The sequence below is a fragment of the Syngnathus floridae genome, chromosome 17, assembly GCF_059516105.1.
Source record: "Syngnathus floridae isolate MCC-2025c chromosome 17, RoL_Sflo_1.0, whole genome shotgun sequence".
NCBI classification, from domain to species: Eukaryota; Metazoa; Chordata; class Actinopteri; order Syngnathiformes; family Syngnathidae; genus Syngnathus; species Syngnathus floridae.
Window position 1 is genome coordinate 5,238,245 of NC_142429.1, and position 25,202 is coordinate 5,263,446.

General features: G+C 48.7%; 5 protein-coding genes across 6 annotated transcripts; 2 read left to right on the forward strand and 3 right to left on the reverse strand.

Moving 5' to 3' along the window:
* Positions 1-70: 70 nt before the first annotated feature.
* On the forward strand, positions 71-9,840 carry LOC148383825 (xylosyltransferase 1-like). The gene is made up of 11 exons (XM_088358565.1): positions 71-370; positions 3,266-3,671; positions 4,445-4,620; positions 4,691-4,893; positions 5,391-5,471; positions 5,539-5,755; positions 5,877-6,053; positions 6,730-7,004; positions 7,497-7,692; positions 7,807-8,143; positions 8,250-9,840. Exons 1-11 carry the CDS (start codon positions 71-73, stop codon positions 8,576-8,578), a joined length of 2,697 nt encoding a protein of 898 aa, XP_088214691.1. The 3' UTR covers positions 8,579-9,840.
* A 152-nt stretch (positions 9,841-9,992) lies between these two features.
* kat8 (K(lysine) acetyltransferase 8) lies at positions 9,993-13,198 on the reverse strand. Its single transcript, XM_088358569.1, has 11 exons — positions 12,825-13,198; positions 12,131-12,205; positions 11,885-12,063; positions 11,699-11,752; positions 11,451-11,615; positions 11,204-11,293; positions 10,992-11,132; positions 10,681-10,774; positions 10,451-10,601; positions 10,207-10,361; positions 9,993-10,141 (listed from the first exon to the last, which is right to left on the reverse strand). Exons 1-11 carry the CDS (start codon positions 13,075-13,077, stop codon positions 10,077-10,079), a joined length of 1,422 nt encoding a protein of 473 aa, XP_088214695.1. The 5' UTR covers positions 13,078-13,198; the 3' UTR covers positions 9,993-10,076.
* A 460-nt stretch (positions 13,199-13,658) lies between these two features.
* Positions 13,659-16,438, reverse strand: rnf25 (ring finger protein 25). Of its 2 annotated transcripts, XM_088358571.1 has the most exons (10): positions 16,288-16,434; positions 15,801-15,872; positions 15,645-15,741; positions 15,495-15,562; positions 15,314-15,383; positions 15,164-15,235; positions 14,935-15,075; positions 14,604-14,693; positions 14,397-14,534; positions 13,659-14,278 (listed from the first exon to the last, which is right to left on the reverse strand). In XM_088358571.1, exons 1-10 carry the CDS (start codon positions 16,305-16,307, stop codon positions 13,724-13,726), a joined length of 1,323 nt encoding a protein of 440 aa, XP_088214697.1. In that variant the 5' UTR covers positions 16,308-16,434; the 3' UTR covers positions 13,659-13,723. The 2 variants fall into 2 exon arrangements, with proteins under 2 accessions (XP_088214697.1, XP_088214696.1); XM_088358570.1 differs by having other exon boundaries at positions 15,164-15,383; positions 16,288-16,438.
* Positions 16,439-16,793: 355 nt separating this feature from the next.
* Positions 16,794-21,353, forward strand: anapc2 (anaphase promoting complex subunit 2). The gene is made up of 14 exons (XM_088358567.1): positions 16,794-17,064; positions 17,359-17,608; positions 17,787-18,105; positions 18,219-18,351; positions 18,493-18,676; positions 18,760-18,879; positions 18,951-19,068; positions 19,132-19,313; positions 19,411-19,552; positions 19,618-19,693; positions 19,774-19,998; positions 20,170-20,302; positions 20,382-20,629; positions 20,748-21,353. Exons 1-14 carry the CDS (start codon positions 16,972-16,974, stop codon positions 20,955-20,957), a joined length of 2,433 nt encoding a protein of 810 aa, XP_088214693.1. The 5' UTR covers positions 16,794-16,971; the 3' UTR covers positions 20,958-21,353.
* On the reverse strand, positions 21,205-25,098 carry LOC148383829 (ras-related protein Rab-35). The gene is made up of 7 exons (XM_088358575.1): positions 24,922-25,098; positions 23,169-23,522; positions 23,041-23,091; positions 22,797-22,920; positions 22,593-22,717; positions 22,352-22,476; positions 21,205-22,261 (listed from the first exon to the last, which is right to left on the reverse strand). Exons 2-7 carry the CDS (start codon positions 23,221-23,223, stop codon positions 22,112-22,114), a joined length of 630 nt encoding a protein of 209 aa, XP_088214701.1. The 5' UTR covers positions 23,224-23,522; positions 24,922-25,098; the 3' UTR covers positions 21,205-22,111.
* Positions 25,099-25,202: the final 104 nt, after the last annotated feature.

Genomic DNA, 25,202 nt, shown 5'->3' on the forward strand with positions numbered 1-25,202 from the left:
CCCCGGTCGTCCCCCAGTCGTCCGCCGCCGCCGCCGCCAGCAGCCGCTCTCAAGCGGCGTCCAGGCGGCAATGAAGGCTCACGCGTGTCCCCGCAGGCTGGCTGTCAGTCTCCGCCTCCGCTCCCGGTCGGGGGTAGCGGCCGCAGCACTGGCCGTCCTGCTCATCCAGACTCTGCTGGTGTGGAACTTCACCAGCCTGGATGGCTCGTCCGGCGGAGAGCGAAGCGGCCGTGAGAAGCGAGCCGTCGGCCGGGACAAAGCCGACTGGCAGCCGCCCAGGAGCGGGCTGCTGCGGAGGACCGAATCGCCGCCACAGCCGTCGCAGCCGCCGGAGCTGGGAAACGCTGTCGGAAGACACAAGCTCCGAGCCGTAAGTCCTCTCTTTGTCCATGTCTAGCTGGCTGTATGTCTGTTTCTGCATGTGTTTGGACGCTTGCGAGTGATGTGCGGGAAGCGGATGTCGCGCTCTGGCAGCTGTGGGCAACTAGCGGGCAGAAGTCCACTCAGAAAAGAGGCAATTTAACGTAGCAATAGCTAGACAGAAAGCCCAAACGTCTATTGGAAAATATTCTTTCACACATTATAACAGGCGCTAACAGGGATGGGAGACTCCTTATGAACGCCGATTGGTAAAAGTCAGCGCACTTGTTCTGGAAATATATACATTTTTACAATTCATGCTAAAGTTATCCAGAAAAATCTATGGTCGACAAGTTTGTCAAGAGAGTTTTGTGCCAGCCTGCTTAATGTCGAATGTGTAATAACATACACAAATGTGAACGGAGACTTTAAATTGAACGCTGATTGGAAGCACTCCTGACAATAACAAAAAATAATTTCATTTCTTCAACCCTTTGTAACGCTATTAAAAAATGTCTCATTTATCAAAGGTTTTTTGGAAACTTGACATCAAATTCAAAGTTCTGAGTTCAGAAAGTTACTGTACTCTTATAATGTTATGCATTTTAACATATATAGTATATATTTAATATATACAATGACTAGTATTACTGCTGCACAGATGAGATCAGAGACACACACTAAAGCAGCAGCATTTAATTGATGCAGTATGACAAAAAATAGGTGGAATTCTTTTCATTCTATTCATTATGTCAGTACTCTCATTTTAATGTAGAGTAATTACGGAGATGCTAATTTTCGCTTGCGCAGTGGTGTTTTCCTTCATGTGTTAGCATGAAGCTGGTGCGGTGAAGTGAAATTGGAGGTTTTCCCACCCCCAGGTGAAGAGTGAAGTCTTGCGGTTTTGTCTCGCTACTTCTTGTTTTGCCTTGGTGAGGAAGGCGAGGGTGGGGCCGCCCTTGCGTTTTACATCCTTTCATTATACTGCACCCGTTCCCTCTCATCTTCCCTTTGTGTGTGTGTGTGTGTGTGATGTGACATTAAAAGTGCGGTGGGCCAGACGTGGCATTTGACGTTTGGGGTGAATGACACGAAATGGTGGACGTGGTTCTTGCATGGATGCAATTGTGACTTGGGACATAATGTCCTCCATCCTGAAGGTGGCGCCGTATGAAGCGAGTCTGCATTCCAAGGCCAATGCCGCAATTGGGTGTGACCAGTGACTTGATGAAAGTTCACTGGAAGTTGATTGTGACGTAATGAAAGGCCACTGTTAGCTACTTGCCGGTCGCCACGGTGACGGCGCCACCGGCCTAGCTCACCTATCGTGAGAAAAGATCATTCTTTTCTAGTCTTTGTTTTGCGCTCTCAGGACCCCCGCTGCTCGCCCGCCTGCCCGCCGACCTGTCAACGGGCACATTTAAGTCTTGCGTCGCTGTGGCAACAGTGGGCCAAACGCCGAACTGACCCTGCTGGGACCAGTCGACACTCATGTGGATGACTTTAAAACAACAAGTTTTCAAAGTGATCATCTTCTCATTTTGACATCAACAACAAGCCCTCAACTCAAATCAATAATTTCAAGGTTTGCCAGTGTAGATAAAAGCCGTCCAGATGGCTGGAAAGTGATCCGAAAGCTAAATGGGCGGCTAAAACGCAGATGAAGAAGAAGCAGCTTTCCCACCGGCAGGATGAGCCGGGATTACGACAGGATTATAATCCATCGCTCTATTCTCAAAAAAACAAAATTTCACATTGTAGCTTTCGGGTTTTTGTGTTGGCGTATTTTGTGTGTCCCCTGACTGGACAAGCCAAACGTCACAGCAACTTTTTTTTTTTTTATATCCTATTGATATGATGACTCAGTTGTCGGTTTTAAAAATGAATTGTGGCCTTTGAGCACTAAAATTCCACATCTGCTCTATTGTGGGTGGGTATGTGTGTGTGTTTGTGTTTGTGTGGGTGTGCGTGTGTGTGAGTGTGTGTGAGTGATGGTGGGAGTCGCCCAAGCACGGTGCCGTCTACGTGAGTGTAAATGTTTTTTTTTTAAGGCAAACAGCTCGATGTCAATGTCCTGAGTGTTCTCACTTAGTATTTGTGTTAGTGTTGGCCTCCAACCAGCGGGGGCAGCGCATGCTGAAGTGGCACCATCTTGCAAACAGAAGTCATTTGAAAACACTTCGAGATTGAATCTCACGTTCCTTTCACACATTCATATTCTGTAGCAATCCAGTCAGTCACTCAATTTCATGGCCCACACAAAAAGACCAGATGGCGGATTCAAACCCAGAACTTCTGGTCTTTGAGACTAGACTTTGTTCCCGCTAGTCTGCCATGCTGCCATTTTCACGTTTGTCCGTCCGCATGCCTGCCTGCCATTCCTCGGAGCTGACTTAATGAAAGCTTGCATGCGTAGCAGGTGGTGAGGCCCACGGAGGACACGCCCTCTTGCGTGTGCGCGCGTCACGCATGTTCGCTTAAACATGACGACTCACACTGAAGACAGATATAGCACCATGTGGGATATGAAAATAGTCACCGAAGTCATGTGGTTTAGCGCACACACACGCACACACACACACACACACACACTCACGCACACACACACACACACACACGCATACACTCTCATTGTGGCAAAAGTAAAGTTGGTCCACCTGCGTGACACACGCACAGGGGTTAAAGGTCGTCTATTATTATTTTGCGGGAAGTAAAGCATGTAGTGGCAGCATGAAGCCTTCGGAACATTCAAAATGCAACTTTGACAGCAATGTCGCAATAACATTTTGAAATAGTTTGAATTTGAAATGACATCAAAGCTGAATGATGGCTGTCAAAAGTTCAATTTCATCAAATGTCAGGTAGCATCTTACCAAAGGCGATCACTCTCTGTCTCCCCCTTCAGGACATTTACCGCTCGCACCGACCCAAAGAGAAGCGATATCTGTCCCCCGACAACAACAACAACGAGAACTCAGTCCCCAAAGACTTGGAGCACGTGGACGGCGGCCGCCCGGGAAAGCCACACCAGCGACCCGACGGCAAAACGCAAAACGTGCCGGCAAAAGCGGCCGAGCGAGCTGTCGCGCTCCCTCGGGCGGCAATTGGTGGCTGGTCGTCGACAGTGCTGCCGAGCATCGCTCCCTCGCTGGCATCAGTGACCAAGTGCGAGATGGGCAGCAAAGAAGTCATCTCGGCGCTGTCGCGGGCCAAAAGTCGTGAGTGTCGTCAGCGGATTGCCGACGTCTACTGCCGCCACAAGGACAACGTCCTCATGCCAACTAAACTACCCACCTACTGCCCCCTGCAGGGTGAGACGAGCGCACACACACACACACACACACACACACACACACACACACACACACCTGGATGTGAAATGCATTTCCACTTGGGCCTGATTCCAATTGTGTGCAGCATAACAGCTGCAGCACCATGTTGGGTTTGAAAACCGGGCTCCACTTATGGCATTGTTTGTCTATTTGTTGATGGGGACCGAATTTTTTTTTTTATGTGTCTCCACACAAGGCTGTGTGTCGGCAGATGAGCGGAAAACCAACGTCAGCACGTTTGTCTTTGCACACGTGTGGACGTGTCCTTTGTCCAAACGGAAAAGGCCAGTATGCGTCTGTGAGATCTGCCGACATAATTACACCCTCATCCCACTTATTCTGGGATGTGCTGACTAATGACTTCCATGTCGGCGCTTTTTATTTTTGATGGCGGGCCCCACCCGAAGACAAAACTAACCCCCAATCCCACTCGCAGTCGGCAGGCAGGGCGGGAGCCTCGTCTTTGACATGGCGAGGGGCCGGAGGGGCGGGGGGCATCCGCCCCACGGTGGGCCAGCCTGTAGTTAGTGGTGACAATCCCTCAAGCTCCGTGCAAGCCCTGTCAGCCCACTCCGGTCACGCAACACGTGATGAGAATGTCACGGATGAGCAAACATTGGAGCCACATGAGGTGCAAGAGCACGTGGGCCAACTCATTTATCGATCACATGAAAGGAGAAAAGGACCCAATGACTTTAAAAGTTCTCATTCCTTTCACTGTATTGAATTCACTGACTCCTCCTCCCTGGCAGGTAAAGTGAGCGTGAACATCCAATGGGACGAGGAGGACGTGTCGGAGCGGGCAACGTCGTCGCCAGTGCGTCTGGCCTTCGTGCTGGTGGTGCACGGGCGTGCCTCACGCCAATTCCACCGCCTCTTTAAAGCCATCTACCACACGGCGCACTTCTATTACATCCACGTGGACCAGGTGACATGCACGCACACACACACCGTGACATCATCGCCGCTAACCCCTACAACCCGCCCCCTCCTCCCAGAGGTCGGACTTCCTTCACCGCGAGGTGACTTTGCTGGCCAGCCAGTACGCCAATGTGCGCGTGACGCCGTGGAGGATGGCCACCATCTGGGGCGGCGCCAGCTTGCTGGCCATGTACCTGCGCGCCATGGAGGACCTCCTGGACATGCACGATTGGTCCTGGGACTTCTTCGTCAACCTCAGCGCTGCTGACTACCCAGTCAGGTGAGCCGAGCGGAGACTTATTTTCTCCAAATTCTTCACGATTTAAATGTTTATGTTGTAACTGTAAAGACAAAGAGATATATTTCCATGTTCGATAAGGGCATGCAGCACTCATATTGACGCCTCAGTCGCTCTGGGCAGTTATGGCGGCAAAAAAATAGCCCAGCCGATTGGTGGCGTCATTTGCATGTCAATAGACGACACCCCCCCCTAAAATTGATGTCACAGTCATGGCAACATCAATAGCTGCGACGTCAGCCAGCGCAGGGACATTGAGTCAATACAAAAGGATCTGTGTGTGTTTGTTGTCAGGCTGGGCTATGAATCCATTTCATTGATTTATTAGAGTGAATTGTTCATGACCACTTTTCCAAATCGACTATTTTTGCACTGTTACATGAACAAGATGAAGCCCTCAAGTCATTTTAAATGCAAGATTGGCCTGCCCTTGTGTGTCAAGTGTTTGGTCGTTGCCTAACCTCGCATTGTCCTGGCAGGACCAACGATCAGCTGGTGTCCTTCTTGTCCAAATATCGCCACCTCAACTTTATCAAGTCTCACGGACGAGACAACACCCGGTGAGCGACGCCCTCTAACCCCGCCCCCACCCCGAGGTACCCGTCATCTTATTGGATGTCCTGTCAGTTTTATACGCAAGCAGGGCCTGGACCGCCTCTTCCTGGAGTGCGATACGCACATGTGGCGTCTCGGGGACCGTAAAATCCCAGAAGGCATCGCCGTGGACGGCGGCTCCGACTGGTTCCTGCTCAACCGAGCCTTCGTGGAATACGTGGTCCGATCCACCGATGAACTGGTTGCCGGTTTAAAGCGATTCTACACCTTCACGCTTCTTCCTGCCGAGGTAGTAATCCTGTGAAGTTACTGACTTTCAACGTTTCTAATCAAGTCAAATATGACGGGCTGTTATTTGTCGGTCCGAGCGCAGTGCCAACACCTAACACGCTCTCCGCTGCCCCCTGCAGTCGTTCTTCCACACGGTGCTGGAGAACAGCGCCCTCTGTGGCAGCATGGTGGACAACAACCTGAGGCTGACCAACTGGAACCGCAAGCTGGGCTGCAAATGTCAGTATAAGCACATCGTGGATTGGTGCGGCTGCTCGCCCAACGACTTCAAGCCCGCCGACATGCCACGCTTCCTGGTAAAACACACACACACACACACACACTTCGAGGGGTAAAAATCAGCCCCCGTAGCTAGTGTGACTTAGCAACCATAAATGCGGCAGACATGTCACTCAAGAGTTTAGCCACAAAAAAAGTCTCAAGAAGCCCCGCCCAAGACGTCATAGCAAGCCTACCATTTTGCTTTCAAGTGGCCATTTTTATGATTATCTTCTGACGGCGCAATGTTGTTATTAGAAGGTAAAGATTAGAGAGCGGCAGATGTATCGCAACAGGAAGCGTTTGTCATCTATGGATATTTCTGGGCCTTAAAAAAAAAACTAGCAAAGACTCCCGTGTGTTGTGCCGTCCACTTTTCCACCCGCGCCGGGAATAACTTCGACAAATTAGCGGTGCGTCTGAGCCGCGGGCCTCCGGGAGCTGGCGGCTGATCCAGGAAGCAGCTGCTGTATTTTTAGACGCCTCCTGACTTCCAACCCGTCATTAAAGCAAGTTCGCGGACAGTCGTGACTCATGCCGCCGCTTTCTTGCCGTTAGGGGCGCCCAAGATTAAGGTTAAGATTATAAGATTTTTTTTTTTTCATAACAACCTTCATCAGTGGCCATGAAAGAGGTCTGATATGTCGGTAGTCCTCCACTTGAAACTTGGCTCTGACTTGCACACTTACGAGTTCCTCCTCCTTTTTGGGGCAGCAAACGTCGCGCCCCACCTTCTTTGCCAGGAAGTTTGAAGCCAGCGTCAGCCAGGAAATAATCAACCAACTGGACGCGCATTTGTTCGGGGCTCCAGCACCAGGCCTGCCGGGCCTAAGCGCGTACTGGGAGAACGTCTACGAGCGGGAGACGGACGGCGCAGACGGCTTGACGGACGCCGCGCTCAGCCACTACCACGCCTTTGCTCGCTTGGGCCTGGAGCGTGTGGCCGCCGCCGCCTCGCTGCGGGGTCGCGCTGCCCACGACACCTGCAGGTACCATAACGTTGGGGTTGAAAAGTTGCCATCAATAACCGGACGCTCAAACGTCCCAAGGCAATGAACTCACCAGCAAAGCTCAACGTTCGCTACCGTTTGCCAACTTTTACTAATGCTAGCCAAGCTTAGCTTGTATGGGTGCACAATCGGCCTTCAGTTTCTGTGTGAGTGTGTGTGTGTGTGTGTGTAGGTGTGTGTGTGTGCGTGGGTGTGTGTTTGAGTTGGTCTCCCTCACAAGCTACAAGGAACTCCTTGTTCATGTTTGGGTGGGACATGTGTCTGTGTGTGTCTGTTGAAGAAAGGTTTGTCTGTTACAAAACTGTTAAAATGTATTTGACTTCATCACCTCAAGCGTGTGTGTGTGTGTGTGCGTGTGTGTGTGTGCGTGTGTGTGTGTTAACTAAAAACCCTAACCCTAAAAAGATTCTTTTTGCTCGCTGTAAAATGTTTACACGTTTGTTCGAGTCAATGTGCGTGTGTGCGTTTTAGGTACGAGGTGACAGGCCACCCCACGTCCGTGCACATGTACTTTGTGTCGGACCAGTTCCAGGGCTACCTGGTGCGCCACACGGCGCTCAACCGAGCCTCTGCTCAGACGGAGACTCTGGAGACCTGGGTCACTCCCCGGGAACTTTTTAGCTTCGGCGGAACCCCCAACCCTGCCAACAGGCTGCAGCACATACAGGTCACACACAAAAATTGAGCTAAAAGCCAACAAAGCTGCTCTAAAAGCAAACTAGAACTTACTGAAGCTGGACAATTAGTGTTCCGCGCTCTGATTTGTCTGGTGTGTGTGCAGGTGGGGGCGGACTGGGACGCCAAGGAGCGCATGTTCCGCCGGCGCGGCGGGCCGCTAGGGCCCGAAGACGAGGTGTCGGCGGCGCAGCGCTGGAGTCGTGCTGCGAATAACCTAACGGCGACGGTGGTGTGGATCGACCCCACCAACGTGATCGCTGCCACCTACGATATCCACGTGGACGCCAACGCAGACGTCACTCACTACCGCCCTCCGTTGGCGGCGCCGCTTCGCCCCGGCGTCTGGACCCTCAGGATCCTCAACCGCTGGAGTCCGCTGGGACAGACACGCTTTCTCATTGCTCCGTTGCAATTTCGCCAGCGGCGGCCCATCACGCAAGGTCAGAATGCAATGACAGTTAAATGTTAGAATTTTGTTATATAAAAACACCAGAACAATTAGGGTTTCAAAGTAAGTTTTTAAAATGACTTATTGTTTGTTTGTAGAGGAGGCACGCGTGGCCCACAGCGGCCCGTCAGGTCGGACATACATGGAGCAGAGCTTCCACGGGCTGAACCCGGTACTGCGCCTGCCGCTCAGCTTGAACGCGGTGGAGGAAGCAGAGGCCAACGCCGGCCTGACGGGAGAGCCACTGCGCCGCTGGTTGGACCACCTGCTGGCCGGTTTCTGGACGGCAGCCGGCGTGTGCGCTGCCGGCCCCGCCCCCTCCGCCTGCCACGTCCTGCCGCTCTGCCGTCGTACCGCCTGGAGCTCGGACAGCCCTGACCCCAAATCCCAAGTGGGGCCGGCCGGGCTCGACGGCCGCATCAGGTAACCTCGGAACCTGGCACGGCGCCACTTTTGTTTTAAAGGTCCGCGCGCCTTCATCGTGCCACCTAAGCACCGACAAGTTCAATAGTACAAGAACATTTTGGATTTCAATGATGTGGGAGGCATTTTCCTCCCACTCAAATTGCTCATCTTTATTTATTTGGGAAATCATTTTTATTATATATGATACCAAAATGTTAATTAAGATGCATTTATTCATTTTATATTCTTTTATCTCATTAAATAGGTGGTTTATTCTCATAATATGTTTTTATATAATAGTTCATTCCTAAATGTTTATTATTTCTAAATAATACAATACAAATAAGAACCTGTTTAATACAAATAAGACCCGAACCCTTAACCCTGTCATTAGTTTTACATTTTCTTTTTTAAACTTATACAATTTAAAAATCAAAGGACAAGTTTTCTATGCCACAATTTTTCCATTAGCAAAATTGATAATGAATTGTTTTAATTCATTCATAATATAATAAAAATAAAATAATGATAAAATAAATAAAATAACTAATTTTGCTGTAACAACGCTGTGTCATTCATTAAACGATTGGTTTGTTATAATACATAAAATGTGGAGATTCAGATCACGATTGCAAATTTAATGAGTAGTTTTTTCTTAAGTTTAAAAAATGAAAGCACAAGATTTTCTTGTCTCATTTGGCTGTTTTCATGTCATAAAAGAGCAAAACTGCCCTTTGACCGTTGTTCACTTCGTGCTTGTTTCACAGAAAGTGATGTCACGACGTCATTGTACGCAAAAAAATGGATGTGGTGTGCACTTGAGTGTGTGTAAAGTCCGGGCACTTTCCGGTGTTAGGCCCCCAAGGGGCAGCCGGTGCCCAGGTAGACACGAGACACAAATGACAAAACAGCAAATATTTATTTATTTTGTTTTCTTTTCTGTTGGAATGTGTTGACAACATATTTATTGTCTGTTACCATGGCGATAGAGGAGCACTGGATACAACGTGCCTCAGAGTCCTTCGTGAGACTCATGATTAAAAACGACAAGCCAAAAGTTGAATGTGGTGAATGAAAGCTGAACACTGTGAGATTTCAAAGCTGCCTCACATTTTGGACTTTATTTAAGATGAAAAATTAATATAAATGAATGTCTATTTAAGTTTGTTGCTCATTTGTTATGAACTGAAAAGACTTTTTGTCGCTGCTCTTTGTCGTGCCTTTTGTGTTCCACATGGACACCTTCAAAAACTTTTGGAAACAAAATAAACAACTTAGACAAAAATATAATGTCCCTCTTTTTGTCTTTGTATTATATACAGAACTGCATTCCTGCCATGGTCACAAGAATTGAGATTTAATCACACACACACACACACACATATACACACATGTATACACACATTCAGTGCGTCCACAGATGGATGTCATGAGTCCACATGTGACAATGTTTTCCTTTATTTTAAAAAAGTAGCAAGACACACTGTATGGCACATATTTACACAGATGGCGGCTTCTTGTCACTTCTTGGACAGCTTGGCCTGCTTGTTCTTGGGAGGCGCCCACTTGAGGCACAGCGTATCCACTGCATGACAATTACAAAGCGTTACTCGAGACAGGACACGCGATGGCAGCAGACAAAACCCTCACCAGTGATGGGCGGCTTCTTGTACTGGGCGCTTTTGAGGTGCTCCTCCACCAGTTTGGGTGTGACGCAAATGACGTGCTGTCCTTTCCAGTACTTGACCATGTTGAGTGACTGCAGCGTGCTGATGATGTCGCTCTGCGTGATGCTTGTCATCTGGCTGCAGATAGAAACGACACATTGTTTTCTGTGGTACGGTTGCCAATTTTTCTGTTCATTTCTTAAACGCTGTTACGTTGTTATGCGTACCTGAGGTCTTTGATGGAAAGAGTCCCTCTAAAGTCTCGGAGTATCTCCAAAAGCACCCAGGACCAGTAACTGCGGTAGCTCAACTTGCCCAGGTCGGACAGCGGCTTCTCCGGCGAACCAACAGCGCTCTCCAGCTTGGACAGCTCGTAACCTGAACGCACGCACACGTGCGCTTTAAACAGAGTGCCTCGTTTGTTGTTGTCGTGACGGGGAAGGGGGCGGCCACTCACTGAAGGCGATGAGGAACTTGCCGTAGCCGCGGCGTTGGTACGGTGGCAGAGTGAGGATGCAGGCCACGTTGTTACCGTCTGGAGATTCTTTCTCCTGGAAACATGAAAACCGGTCTGACATTTTAACAGATCGGCCGCCGAGATTGTTCCAAAAAGGCTGCAAAGCTGGCTTTGGAATAATACACTCATTTTTTTGCACTGATCGGTTGGCACTTTTTAAATCAATTTAATTTGATTAAATTTAATCAAACCAAAAGGGAAAGGTCATACAGCAAATAGTATCGTTTCAGTACTAGTATTGGAGTACTTACTTTAGAGAAGTATCCCACGATGTGCGCCCCCTGCTTGTTGACTTCGGTGAGAATGTAGAAAATGAAGGGCTCCACGTCAAAGTAAAGTGTTTTGTGGTCCAGGAATAGTTTGGCCAGCAGACACAAGTTCTGACAGTAGATCTGAAACGCACAAGACCAGGCGTTGGTGTCACACTCCCCATTGCTGCCACGCGCATCTCCAGTCCGCTCACCTTGTGGTCTCGTCCATCTACCTCATAGACGGAGATGTTGCTCCTGCGGTAGATCTCCTTGCCTGGAGGCTGCTTCCACTGGCAGTTGGACTGCAAACGCAATTTGATGTCAGCTCACACACGGCAAAACTAAAAGATTCCTATGCGCACTGTTTTAAACTAGGGTTAGGGTTTTAAAATAGGGTTTGACTTGACTTTTTACTTTAGACTTTGAAGGAGTTTTGTTCACGTGATGGCGGCTACTGACCAGGTGGTGCCTGAAGGTGTTCTCATACTTCATATACTTGAGGCAGTACTCGCAGATCCAAAGTTTGGGTTGTTTGCCGTAATCTTCGGGGAAGGGCGAGAAGTACCAGGCGTCAATCTCAAAGTTGCCGATCTGGATCTTGTCCACATATTTCACCTTGGTGATCTGCAGAGGAGGTCCGGGGTGAGGATGAGGATTGGCACGACCAAAATTGGCACCGCCAAGATGAAAACCAAGATGCTTCCTACCGCCTCATGTTCCTTCTCCAGGGCCGCCGTGGTTGGGTCCATCTCAGCGTACGTCTGCAAACAAAAACACAACGGCGTTACACGGCAGGTTCACAGAGACATTACCATGGCGACAAAACACAGAGTCAGAAACAACACATTCTTGGTTGGAGTAAAGGTGCTTTTTGTCACACGGCAGGTGCTAACCTTCTGCACATGGTTGATCTCATCATGTTTGCGTTTCTGGTTGCGTGTGATCTTGCGCTCGGGCTGCTCGCCAATGTCTCCCACGCCGCCCACCTCCACGCTCTTCCTCACCGCGTCCTTTACCGTCTTGGTCAGCGCCAGCCGTGCTTTGCCGACCCACTCATCCAGGCGCCTGTTGACTGACCGCACGCACACACATTGACCTCCATGTGCACATAATTTGTGTGTGCGTGTGCTTGCGCTTACAGCCGACATAATGGACGTAGAACTCTTCTCGTCCTTCCTGCTCATTTAGTCGAGACTGGATCACTTCTGCTGCGTCTGTACACAAACATTAAAGATATTGAAAACAGCCAAAATTTGCAGGTAAAAAGTAACGCTGGAGAAAAAAAGTTTTAAGTTAAACAGTGAAATGTAAAAGGTAGTAAAAGTAGTCAAAAGTAGCAGTTAAGTTAAAAATTAACCTTCGTACAAACAAAAAGAAGTTATGTAAAAAAGTAAAGTAGCCAAGAAAAGGCTAGGAATACATTTTAAGAGTAAAGTTTAAAAATGTCGTAAGTAAAACCAATCTAAATGGTTAAAAAGTACAGCAAAGAATAATTATAAATTACTAGCGCCCCCTAGATGCCGCAAAGTAGTGCACTTTACTGTGTGTCAAACGGTCAACAATAGGTTTCACACAGTCCATTATTATGCCTGGTTTGACGGGAAACAAACACGCCCCCTAGTGCTGTTGACGTCATGGATAACGTTTAGTGCTGTGCTTGTCTAACAATGTACTACTGACGTCATTGTTTGATCTCCTTGTTTGGTTTTAAGTGTTCGCAACTCAACCGTTATCCGTTAAACGGATCGACAATGTTGTCAGGGAATGTGCCCAATGATCACCATCATTTATTTTAACATGGTTAGTCGCAACGCTAATAAGCTAACAACCTACGCCATGTTTTGTCGGCTCGTTGGCACAAATAGGTTCCTCCGATCTCCACCGACACTTCCTGCTCTCTGCCACCGAGCAGGATGCTCCTCTCCTGGGTGTGCTGGCTGCCGGGGCCGTCTCCCGCCTCCCGGCCAGGAGTCTCTGTTTCGGCCTCGGCGTCCTCGTCGCCACTTCCGTTCGACGAGCACGCCGCTCGGAGGCTGGCATCCGCATCCCCGCGCTCGTTCACCGCGGAGTCTAGATCCGCGTCCATAGCCCGTCCCGTTTGTGCTCACGTGCAACCCGTCTTCAGGTTGAAAACAAGCGCGTTCAACAACAAATATTACAACATGGCCGACGCTGCGCTTCCGTGAGACGTCACGGCGCTTCCGTGAGACGTCATTACGCAAAGAGCACCGCCCACCGAGTAGCCCTGGCTGCAGAGGCCTAATCCAGATCCTAACCCTAAATGTGGGCTGGATCTAAAGGTTTAATTCCGCCCACACGGATTCTAATAGTTTTCCTCATTGTTTTTTAACTATTTATTTAGCAGTTTTAATAATGCGCCGTCTTGAGATCGGTTAAAAACATCGAGAATTACAGTACTACATCTCACTCCTCAACATACCGTAAAAATGATTGCGGTGTGCAGTACTACGTGACCCCAGAAGAGGGTGCCCTCTCCACATAGTTAAGATTAGTTTTTGGAATTCGGTCAGTCATCATTTTCGCGGGTGTGCTGGAGCCTATCCCAGAAGTGGGGTACATCCTGAACCAATTGCACGGCACACAAACAACCATTAAGCTCATATTTACGTCTCTGGACATCCTGCCACCAAAAAAAGATGAGTGATGAACAATTAGTTAATTAGCTTTAATTAGTCATTTCATTTTGTGTCACCACACCATAAGTGTGTGTGTCAGAGCTCCTCCTCTGGCCCCCCCACCCTCTGCTGGCGGGGCGCCCCTCCCCTCTGTGCCCTAGCGTCCCAACGATGGTGTTGAGGGAGACCCCCGGGCGCCCCTCCCCTCTGTGCCCGAGCGTCCCAGCGGTGGTATTGAGAGGGGCCCCCATGGGCAGAGTGCTGCGAGCCCTTTCTTCGGGCCCGCTGGGCACGTCCCCCAGCCATATGTTTGTCAGAAAAGTGACTTCCTGTTTGGCAAAGAGTCACGTGAGCATGCGGATTCTCACACATGGCGCCAGGCGGGGCCTCGGCGGGCTCCGATGACAGACGGAGCGAGTCCAGGTGCTCTGAGATGGGGGCGCCTCCTTTAATGTGATTCGTTCGGTGCCCGCCTCCTCTCTTGGGACCCTTGCCGTAGCTGTGGCGCTTGTGTGCCTGAGGCTGCCTGTGAGTGCCTGTGCAACGCGTTGGCGGTGGAGTAAAGGGCTGTGCTGATGGGGGAAGGAGCTCAGAGGCGGTGGGTAGCAGAGGGTCCACAGCGCCGCTGCCATCAGAAGGAGGAGGAGGAGCCTGCGAGGGAAGACCATGATTTACTACATTTCTTTACGAAGTTTAGTAACATTCTAGGAAGGTTGTGAGAAACAAACATGAGCGCAAGTGTAGCGTGTCACATCATCATGGTCATCACCTCATTGATGTGTATGAGGAAGCGATTGGACTCCTCCTCGGGATCGATGACGCCTCCTCTACAGCGTTGTCTGTCCAGAATCTTCTCGAGTTCTCGCCACTTTTGCTGGAACTTGGAGCGGATGGCGGCGCCGTCCAGCTGGGTGACCATGAACACACGTTCAGTCCTTACTTGCTCTCGAGCACTGCCACTCGCTTCTTGTCTTACCTCAGGCAGCTGTGGCGCTGTACTGGCCGTTAGCTGGTCCAGGTTGTAGATCAGAGGCTCGCGGCACACGGGACAAACCACCATCAGCTCCTGGGGGGGAAACAACAAATTTGGCAATGGATTTGAAGCAGGATGATTGATTTTTTTTTCACAGTAAAGAATAGGCTCTTGATATCTTGGAAAGTGGCTGCCAAAATGAAAGTCCAAAATGAATGGATTTTTTTTTTCCCCCCCTCCTATGACAACATTTCAGGAATGAATTTTAACTTGAACTAAAATGCATTTGATGGCCCCGGGCTTAAGCCTGATTTCATTGATGCTGACGTCCAACCTGATGTTGCATGGCTGTCTTGTCGTCGGCCATCTCCTGCTGGCGGAGGCGTATCTCCTCCTCCGAGTGGCGAGCGTAGCGTCCCAGGCAGTGAGAGTGGAAGTAGTGATAGCAGTGTGTCTTGCTGAACGACTCTCCCTCCTGGACAATCAAGCAGCAAGCTTTTTATCCTAATCGAAGTCTTCCAGGTTGGCATATTGCATGGACAAGAAGAGAAGCTGAAGGCGACCTTGAATCCGTACAAGCAGATAACACAGTTCCCGTGAGGAATGTTGCTTTCAGTCAGGATTTCTTTGGCTTTCTGAAGGACGAAATGGAAAAGAAATAGGTTGACATAGTTGAACTTTCTGTTTTGAGGTTTAAGCGTGACGGCCGCAACCTCAATCAGCTGGTACAAGATGGGTGAGCCCACGCATGACTCAGCTTCAAGCTCAAGACTTTGCTGAAGGCTAGAACACAACATCATCATCAGCTTCTAATATTAGACTCTAATCTTTAACAGGTTTCTAATGAGGTGGGAAAAGACATTAGTCAAAGCACATTTAGTCAGAGGACATTACCTGCTGAGCTTGTCATCAGAGAGTCCTCGCGGGTTGTGAATGGAGATGTCAGGAGATGAGCACGGATACTGAACACATGCACAAACCATGTGAGCTAGCATCATCCATGCAAGTGAAAATATGTAATTCTAATGATGACTGGCGGGTCACCTGGTCATCGAGGGTCAGCTTCAAGCAGAGTCGGACAAACTGCGATCCAGAATCTTCGGCCGTGGACGGGTACAGAACCAGACTAACCTCCCAGTGCCTGAACAAAACATTGATGTCTATGAATATGCTTTGAGCATTTGACTCGATGTTGGTCACCTGTCTTGTGTCCTGGTGACACGCAGGTCATCCAAGTAGATGGACTGCAGCACCTCAATCTCACACAGAACTCTGACCAAGAAAGACAAGAAAAGGAGGTGGAGGAGGAGAAGAAAAGGGTGATGAGGGCAGTGCAAGGACAAAGAGAGCAAGCGCCATCGTCACACGCCAGCAAGAATAATTTGACACGAAAAAAAAAAAATCGCCGGTGTTAAAGTACATTCACAAATACAAGTAATTAAACGGTTTCCAAAATTGTTCGAACTTGCGTAAACAAACATAAGACTTGCTGTTAAAATGTCATGTTTTTGTTGCTGCCAAATGAGCTAGCTTTAGCGAGTTAGCTGAACGGTTTTGTGCCTGGCGATCGCCACCACTCCTTTGGCAGCGGAAAACACGCAAACAATGGAACGTCCGACTGCAGCTGAATGTCATCACGTTGCAAGTTTTCTTTTTCTCCAAACAAGTCATGCGAGCCCAAACTCACTCGCTCTCTGTCGCCGCCATGATTGTTTGTCTCTGGATGCTGCTGTTTTCTTCTTCTACGGCCGTTTCAGTCCACAGACGCGACGTTTGTGGAGCGAGCGCTTCCTAGTGTGTCGTCAACGCGCTTCAACAAGGACTATTCAGTTTTTGGGTAGATAATCTTCCAAAAGGGCCCAATAAACATTAAGAATGTTATGCTTGTTCCATTGTGCTTTAGCGACGTTATACAATTTCCCGGTTTACTTTAAGAAGGTTCTATAACGGTATAAAAATGCTCCAAGGTTCTGTTCTCCAAGGTCCTAATAAAATTTCACAAGGCTCCAGTGTGCTTGAATATAGTTCTTAAATCAGTAACAAGTGTCTATTTCATCAAGGTTGGGTGAGATTCTGAGATGTTCTTTCACAATGTTGTTACAAGTATGAAATTGTTCTACGATATTGCAACTGTAATGTTGTCTTCTTGACTGTTGGGGGGAGCATTGTGTCCTCATTGCCAGAAAGTCCAAATTAAAAAACACAAAGAAGAAATAAAAGCGGAACAAGCACAACAATCCTGAAACGGAGCAATGGCGCGTACGCTTAAAAACAAAACACCCTCTTAGGATAGCTCAGTGTGATCCAAAGTTGAAATATTTCAACCGACACGTCAGATTTGCAGCAGTGTCACTGCAGTCGAGTGTAAAAAATGGACGAAATTGCGATGGAATCGGCTGAGTCTTTTGGATGTGACGCTCAGCTCGAAGTCACCGAAGCTTGGGAAACCGTCACAGCTGCTCTGGTAAGGCTTCATCCGAAAAACAACACTTTCCAACTTTGCATCCTTGTGATGAATCTTCACTTAACACTTAAGAAAAAAAAATGGCTTTTCGGTCACCCGTAAGACGCTTTCGCTTCATTCGGTCCGGCTTGTCTTTGTGAAGATGTTTGCTGGCTGCATCCGAAGAAGAGACGGGTGGAGGTCCTCCCGCTAATTTCACGGCGCTGACTATAATCTGCACGGGTTGATTTGCGTGTTCAGCTTTTCATGCCTAATGTTGACAAATTGCTCTAACGTGTGCTTTGTGTGTTTCAGATGTCCGAGGGCAGCAGGCCAGAAGATCGCGACCTGTCGGCCAGTGTGGAGTTGTTGTGCGGTCAGGGTGCCGCTCGGCTTCTGGCCAGTTGGCTGCTGGAAACGCTGCAGATGCGCTTGTCCTCCTCAGTTGTTCCAGAGTTTTGGTGCGGGCTCAATCAGATGGAGAATGAAGTGGACGAGAGGGGTCAGGTCTGGGTTCTCCTCACCGCTTTCCGGACGTTGCTGGAACGACTGCAGCCGTTTTTGGGCAAGTCGAGCCACATGCATTTTGCCTAGTCTGTCATCAGTTGTTGTGGGGTCTCTATACACTTAGAACAATAATGATATTAATTTTAGGAAGAACATTTGACTGTTTAACAATTCTTTGAACTTTAGTATTTTTATTTAGTATTGATTGCACCGTAAATATCATCTTGCTCTTGTAGTGGGCCTGGAGCAGTTGGGGGCGTGGCAAGATGAGGACCCGTCTGATGTGTGTGGCACGGGACTTCGGGGCCTCCAGGAGCGCGCCTTCACCATCATCAGAGGCTTGCTCCTCTTCCCGCCTTCGCAGCTTCTCCAAGACAGAGTGCTGGGCTTCTACAGCAGGACCTTCGCCGTCTACATAGCGCGGAAGGGACATGCCCATGGGGACAATGAGGGGCGTGCCCCTGAGGTTGGCGAATGCAGCGGATGCGAGGTCCCCGTCGACAAGTGTTGGTGTCAGGAGGCTCTCAAACATCTGCAGGAGCTCGGCCACATCCTGTGAGTGCAAACGCAACCGGTTAGTTAGTCTTGTCGAACTGGACAATACCTGGCTTATTCACAGAACGATTAGGTGACGGCGGGCTCGTTGCAACCTTTTGCTGTATTTTCAGGTCCAGGGTGGAGCTCTTGGAATGGGTCAGCTGCGACGCCCTCACGTCTATCTTGCACCGCCTCATCGAGCAGTGGCTGGAGCAGCACTGCCGGGGCGAGTATGAGCGATCCTTTCTGGATGACTTCCAACAGGTGCGCTATTTTTCAAAACAAACAGAACATTGTAATGAGCCTGAAATACAAGACTTGTGTTTCAGCACAAACGCCAAAGGTTTCTGACCCAAAAAGTAGAGAAAATGATCTATAAACAGAAATGCTCATGTGGTCCCTCAGTGGTTAGAGCTGGTGGTAGGTTGGCTGGGTCAGGTGTTCTCCAGCCAGCAGGTCCGCGACAGTCCCCCGGATCCCGCCGTGCCGGCGAGCTCGGTGCTGAAGCAGTGGCGTTGTCACATGCATCAGTTCTTCTGCAGGATCTACGTCAACATGAGGATAGACGAGCTGTTCAGCATCATCCGAGGTCAGGTGGCCAGCGCTATGCCATATGTGCTCATCAAAATGAATTGGAAAAATATATATATATATATATATTGTCTCACTCAGACTTCCCGGAATCCAAAGCGGCAATTGAAGACCTCAAGTTCTGTCTGGAACGAACCAACCAGCGCCAGCAACTCCTCACGTCGCTCAGGTCTACTTTTGAGAATCGCTTGCTGCACCCTGGTGAGCTCCCTTTTGTTACATATAATTTTTTTTATAGGCACAGTACGTAATGAAAGCTGTCATCTCGTCAGGCGTCCACACGTCGGACATCCTCACCGTTTATATCTCGGCCATCAAGACCCTACGAGAACTGGACCCCTCCATGGTGGTTCTGCAGGTGGCCTGCCAGCCCATCAGGAAGTATCTCAGGTCTGTCAAGCATGCATATACGTGGACGTCGGGTGACGAGTAAACGCGTGATCGGGCTTTCAGGACGCGCGAGGACACGGTCCGCCAGATCGTGGACGGTCTGACAGGTGACGCGGTGACGGGTTGCACCGACCTGGCCTCGGAGCTTTCCCGAGGCGACCCCGTCACATTGGAGATGCAGGACAGCGACGAGGAGGCCGGCGACCCTGAGAGCTGGACTCCCGACCCCACCGACGCCGTGGCCGGTCAGTCTCCACGTCCGCAACGTCCTTTTTTGGGGGGAAGGGGAGTGTCATAATTTCGGTTCCTGTTGTGAACGCAATCTCGCATTTTGCACTTCAGATAAGTCGGGCTCCAAACGACGCTCGTCTGACATCATCAGCCTGCTGGTGAGCATCTACGGCAGCAAGGACATCTTCATCAACGAGTACCGCACTGTGCTGGCCGACAGGCTGCTGCATCAGCTCAACTACAACACCGCCAGGTACGCTGCCCGTGCGCCACCCTGACGAGAGCTCACGCCACATCACGTCACGCATGTGCTTGCAGGGAAATCAGGAATGTGGAGCTGCTGAAACTTCGCTTTGGAGAATCGCACATGCACTACTGTGAGGTCATGCTGAAGGTAGGAAGCAGAGCTAACGGTGGAAGTGCGTGAGCTGGGCCGGATTTGAGTGTCCTCCATTTGGCATGTATCGGGCGCAGGACATGGCCGACTCTCGCCGCATCAACAGCAACATCTGCGAGGAGGAAGAGGAGGAAGGGGAGGAGCCACGGCAGAAGGGGGAGGATTCTCAGCCACCCTCGTGGCTCTCGGCCCTCATCCTGTCTTCTGAGTTTTGGCCGCAGTTGAAGGAGGAAAAGATGGAGATGCCCGCCATCGTGCAACGTGCCACGGAAGCCTACACGCGACGATACGAGAAGCTCAAGGTAATGCATGCATCGTTAGCATGCGCTAATGCTAACATGAGGCCCATCAATATTGTCACAAAACCTGGAATAGTTATTTGATTTATAAAATATGCAAAAGTAGTTCTTGTAAAGTGAGCTCATACCTTGATTTTCCAGTTTTTTTTTTCTTTTTTGCATTTGTGTTGTCAGGCCATGCGGACTCTCAGCTGGAAGCCTCATTTGGGGTCTGTCACGCTGGACGTGGAGCTGGAGGACCGAACGGTCAGCAACGTCACTGTGTCGCCACTGCACGCCGCCATCATCCTGCACTTCCAGGACAAAAGTCAATACACTTTGATAAAAATAGTACAAATAATGCTGCGTCGTGATTTTGTGTTGACAAGTCTGGATGTACACTTTAGGTAGTTGGACCTTGGAGGAGCTGAGCGCCGCCCTGAGTGTCCCCAAGGAAGCAGTCCACAGGAAATTGGCGCTATGGCAGCAACACGGCGTCCTACGCGAGGAAAGCGCCGGCCGCTACTCGGTGCTAGAGACGGCGTCATCCTGCAAGGACAAAACGGAGCGCGGCGCCGTCATGATGATCGACAGCGACGACGAGCGAGACTCTAACACCACCACGCAGACGCAGCAGAAAGAGGAGAAGATGCAGGTAACGCTAGCACAGGAGCAAAAGATGGCAGTTTCGGTCATTATGACATCACAAGCCAGGTTTGAATATGACCAGAGAAGTTCAAACATAACCTTTGCTCTTGTGTGTGTCACGTCAGCTGTTCTGGGCATACATCCAGGCCATGCTGACTAACCTGGACAGCATGACGCTGGAGCGCATCCACTCCATGCTTCGGATGTTTGTGGTGTCGGGACCCGCCGTCACCGAGATGGACGTCGCAGAGCTGGAGGCCTTCCTGCAGCGCAAGGTCCGCGAGCACCAGCTCGTAGTCTCCGCCGGTGTCTACAGGCTGCCCAAGACCACCTGACCAAAAGGGGGCGGGGGGCGCCACCGCCTTGCTCACGAAGAAATTGGGATTCCTGCAACTTCATGAGTCCCTCTGCTCATTTTTCTCCAAATAGACATTTTTTTGGGTTTTGAGATGAGGGGAAATTTGAGAGGCAAGTGCACTTCCGATTCATACCACTAGAAAGCAGCATCACACTCAAGGAAAACTGGCCAAAACATTAGGTACACACATGAGGTTAACTTCATCAGTTAGTTTGGCCAAACCATTTTGGATTCAAGACTTTATTTGTACAGTTGCTAAGCAACAGAGTTAAGTTTAAAAAAAACACACAGTTAGGCCACTGGTCACGTTTGTGTTAAGTGTGTGCACAGATTATGGCACACAGTAAGTGCAAATAAAACGTTTGTTCTGCCATTGTCCCCTTTTGTCTTTTACGAGAATGTCAGCGCCACCCTCAGGATGATTCAATCCTACGTGGATTTCAATTGTCAAGAAGATGGACAGACGCTTTGGTTCAAGTTGAAGAAAAAAAAAAAAAAAGGGTACTAGGGCCACACTGACAGGAGACCTCACACTTAAGTTGATGCAGTACAGGAAGCGAAATTGGGCAGAAAAAAAGTTACCTTTTCAACAAGACATTAAAATGTTTTAGGATTTTAAATATTAAATTTACATAATACTTGATGTTAAAATATTGACAAATACGTAGAGGTCTTTTCAGAATTGTGAATTTTCAATATTGTACAATTAACTTGATGGAGGAGCAGTAAGCTCATGAACGGTTCACAGTTTTGAAGTTGAGCGTTTGAATCTGGACTTTGGCCTTCTCGTCTGAGCACTCAGAAAAGCCACACAAGCACCGACCCGCTATTTTCTGGCTTTTCTAGGTATTGCATTCAAAAAGATGGATTACTACATGCGTGAACGTCACACACAAAAAAAGACTTAAGTCTTAAAAATATGCCTTGACTTTTGTAGCAATTTGATTTTAATCTAAAAAAATATATATTATGCAGTAGTAGTATAGTTTGTGAGTGTGGCCCCAGCACTAGTATGTATTAATGGTAGTATTTACGTGTGCTGAGTGTACAGTAGTTGCCAATAAAGTTGTCAGTGCGGACGGGAGATGATGAGCAAAAGAAAAAAAAAAAGAATAAAATGTGCTTTTCCACTCAGCAGCATTTCTTGGCTCTCTTCCGGCGGTCCCGCTCCCGATGCGCATTGATGTTGACCGTGTCCCTCTCCCGCTCACGTTCCCGCTCGGCCCGGTTCTGACTTTGCTTCTTGGCCCGCAGGACCATGTGAGTGAAGGCCATGAACATCTGCAGAGCACAGTGCAAAGTAGTTTTAAGACACAATATGGCTCCCCCCTCAATTGGAGTGGCAGCAATACGCTTGTGTATGCAACAGACCTCTTCCACGTTGATGTTTTCTTTGGCACTGGTCTCGAACACAGGCACCCCGACCGACTCCCCGAAGCGCATCGCGTCTTGGCTGTCCACCTGCTTCTTGGATGGATCGTCGTTCTTGTTCCCCACTAAGGTAACCCCCAAAAATAAAGTATACATGTATATCGGTGGTTCTCAATTAATCTGTGTAGTGAAAAATTGCAAAGCCAGTGTTGAGGTAGTAGAAGCGACGGATCTGACTGACCGAGAACCTTGCAGACACTGTCGCAGTTCTGAGAAATCTCGTTGAGCCAGCGCTTGACATTAACAAACGACTCGGGATTGGTCACATCGTACACGATGATGACGCCGTGCGTGTTCCGGTAATACCTGCACGCATGCACACATGCAAATATTTGTAAAGGCCGTCTGTGTGCGTGCATGCGTGTGTGACGTTTGATGCGCTTACGTGGAGGTGATGGTCCTGAATCTCTCCTGCCCGGCCGTGTCCCAAATTTGCAGTTTGACGCGCTCCCCTTCCACGTCCACCGTCCTAATCTTGAAGTCCACACCAATGGTGGTGATGTAACTTCCTGCAGCACAAGCACTTATTTGAAAAAATTTGTCTCACAAAACACAGTGCTGTGAGAAAGTAAGCGGTCCAGGTTCTGAAGTAGAAAAGCAGCCCCCAAGAACGAGTGCTTCAAACTCACCAGAGAAAGAATTGTCTGCAAAGCGAAGCAGCAGGCTGCTTTTGCCGACATCTGCGAGAAGAAAACATGGCGAGAAAGGTCAAGCGAGGGGAGTGACAAATAATGAGATGAGATAAAACGAGACGCACTGGAGTCGCCGATGATGAGCAGCTTGAAGAGATGATTGTAGTCCTTTCCCGCCATTCCCGACTCCTCGCTGTCCAACTTCGTTCACAATCGTCACCGCCGTCGCCGCACTCACACTACGATCAGCACTGACTTTTGGGTTCCTCCACCGGCATCACGCTGGCTTTCAGTTTCACTTTGGCGATCCCAGTCCAAAGTTTTCAGCTGCTAACATCCGACGAGGAACGAGCACAGAACTGGTCAACATAAATACGGCGGGACAACTAGGAGATGTTGCTGCTCCTCAGAGGTTCCATCATTGAAGCCTTCAAGAGCATCAGGAAATTTGAGGCGTCGCGTTCAATCGCTGTTTCCAACTTTACAAAACAGAGAGGATGAAGAATTGGTTCCATTTCCACATACAACAGAGATCATTTACCTTCATTCTTCAATTTGTCTTTAGTATCCCCAAAATAATCAAATAATAAGTTCATAAATGTAACAAATACACAGTATCTATGTAAATGTGTACAAGAGATTGAATGTCTGTACGTTTAAGAGAAAAAACAAACAAAAAAAACCCAGAACTTGCTACTGCGTTCGAGTTGTGGCCAAAATCAGAAATGTGCACTTTCCATTCGGAAAATGAGCTGGAGCGTCTCCTAAAGCACCCCCCCCCCCCTCCAAGAATGGCATACAGTTTATAGATAGATAGAAGAAGACTTTATATTTAGCAACAAGTAAACGACACCAATTGATTATGTATAGTCACAGACACTCGCATTACTCAAGCAAACAATGCGCCCACTGTGCGATAGGAGGGGAAAAAAAGTATTTTTAACGCAAAGTGTCAAAGTGCATTGCAGCATAGCCTACAAAAGACATTTTTTACGCTTACGCTAATTTCACTGAATGAAAATAGTGGCAATCGGAAACTTTCCATACCTCTCATGTCTCAATGAGTCAAGGCATTTTCTGTCCACTTGAACTCGTGCCCACACTTTTTTAAACATCCACTTAAAGTTAAGCGGTAGATTATGCCTTAAATATTAATCATGTTTGATGGGAAAATGCACTACGATGAGACAACTGAACGTTCCTACTTTCAAGGGAAACTGAATGCAACATCGCTTACTACCGGTCACGTGCTAAAACTGATCATATCAAAACTGAATAGTTGATGTTTTAAAACAATCACAACAATAAAATTTCAATTTGAAAACGCCCCCTTTAATGATGCTAACGTGGGAAAGCCTGCTAGCACACAAAAATGAGCACGATGAACAAAAACCGAAAACGTTGGGGTGACGTCACGACTCAACACACCTTCCGGCTCGGAGCCGAACTTGATTCCTTTTTGTCAAAAAATGAAGCTAACGAAATTAATTATCTCGTTCTTGCTCGTTTGGACGCCGAGTGACGTCTTTCGGGAAGACTTTTCCATTCGGCGCACGCTTTGTACATTTTCCCTCATTGTGGGTCACAATTTAAACATGTCACGAGAGTTTTCGCTCCCGCGTTTGCTGCAATCTCACTGAGTCATGAACGCTTAGAGACGGCAAAAAACTCAAAGCACTCCCTTGAGCAAAATCACAAATGAACACCACGAACGTGGCATTAAGTTAGGAGTGTTTACATGGTGGAGTAGGTACAAAAAATGACATAGTTTAGATGTGGGCCGTACAAATAAAGTCCGTTTGATGTCCACAGGCCTAACGCAGATACGAAAACTTGTCGGCATACACACGTTAACTCGTCCGCATACGTCAAACTCACTTTAGTTGAGCGTTGGAGGCTCGTTGCCGACTTGCTTCAGGCTTGGTGAGCTCGTTGGTGTCTCCAAACAACGAAAAGAGACGAGAAGATTCAGAACGTGCGAGTGTCGACCACACCTGATGAGCTTCCAGCTGCTCTCGCAGCATCTCACGATGCCTTCATGGAGCCTGGGAGAAAACAGCGCCAGAACTAAAGACAACAGCAACATCAAGAGTTGGGGGGAACAATTTTATTAAAAGGAGTAACTTTTACTGCTTAGCCCATAACACTGACGTAAGAGC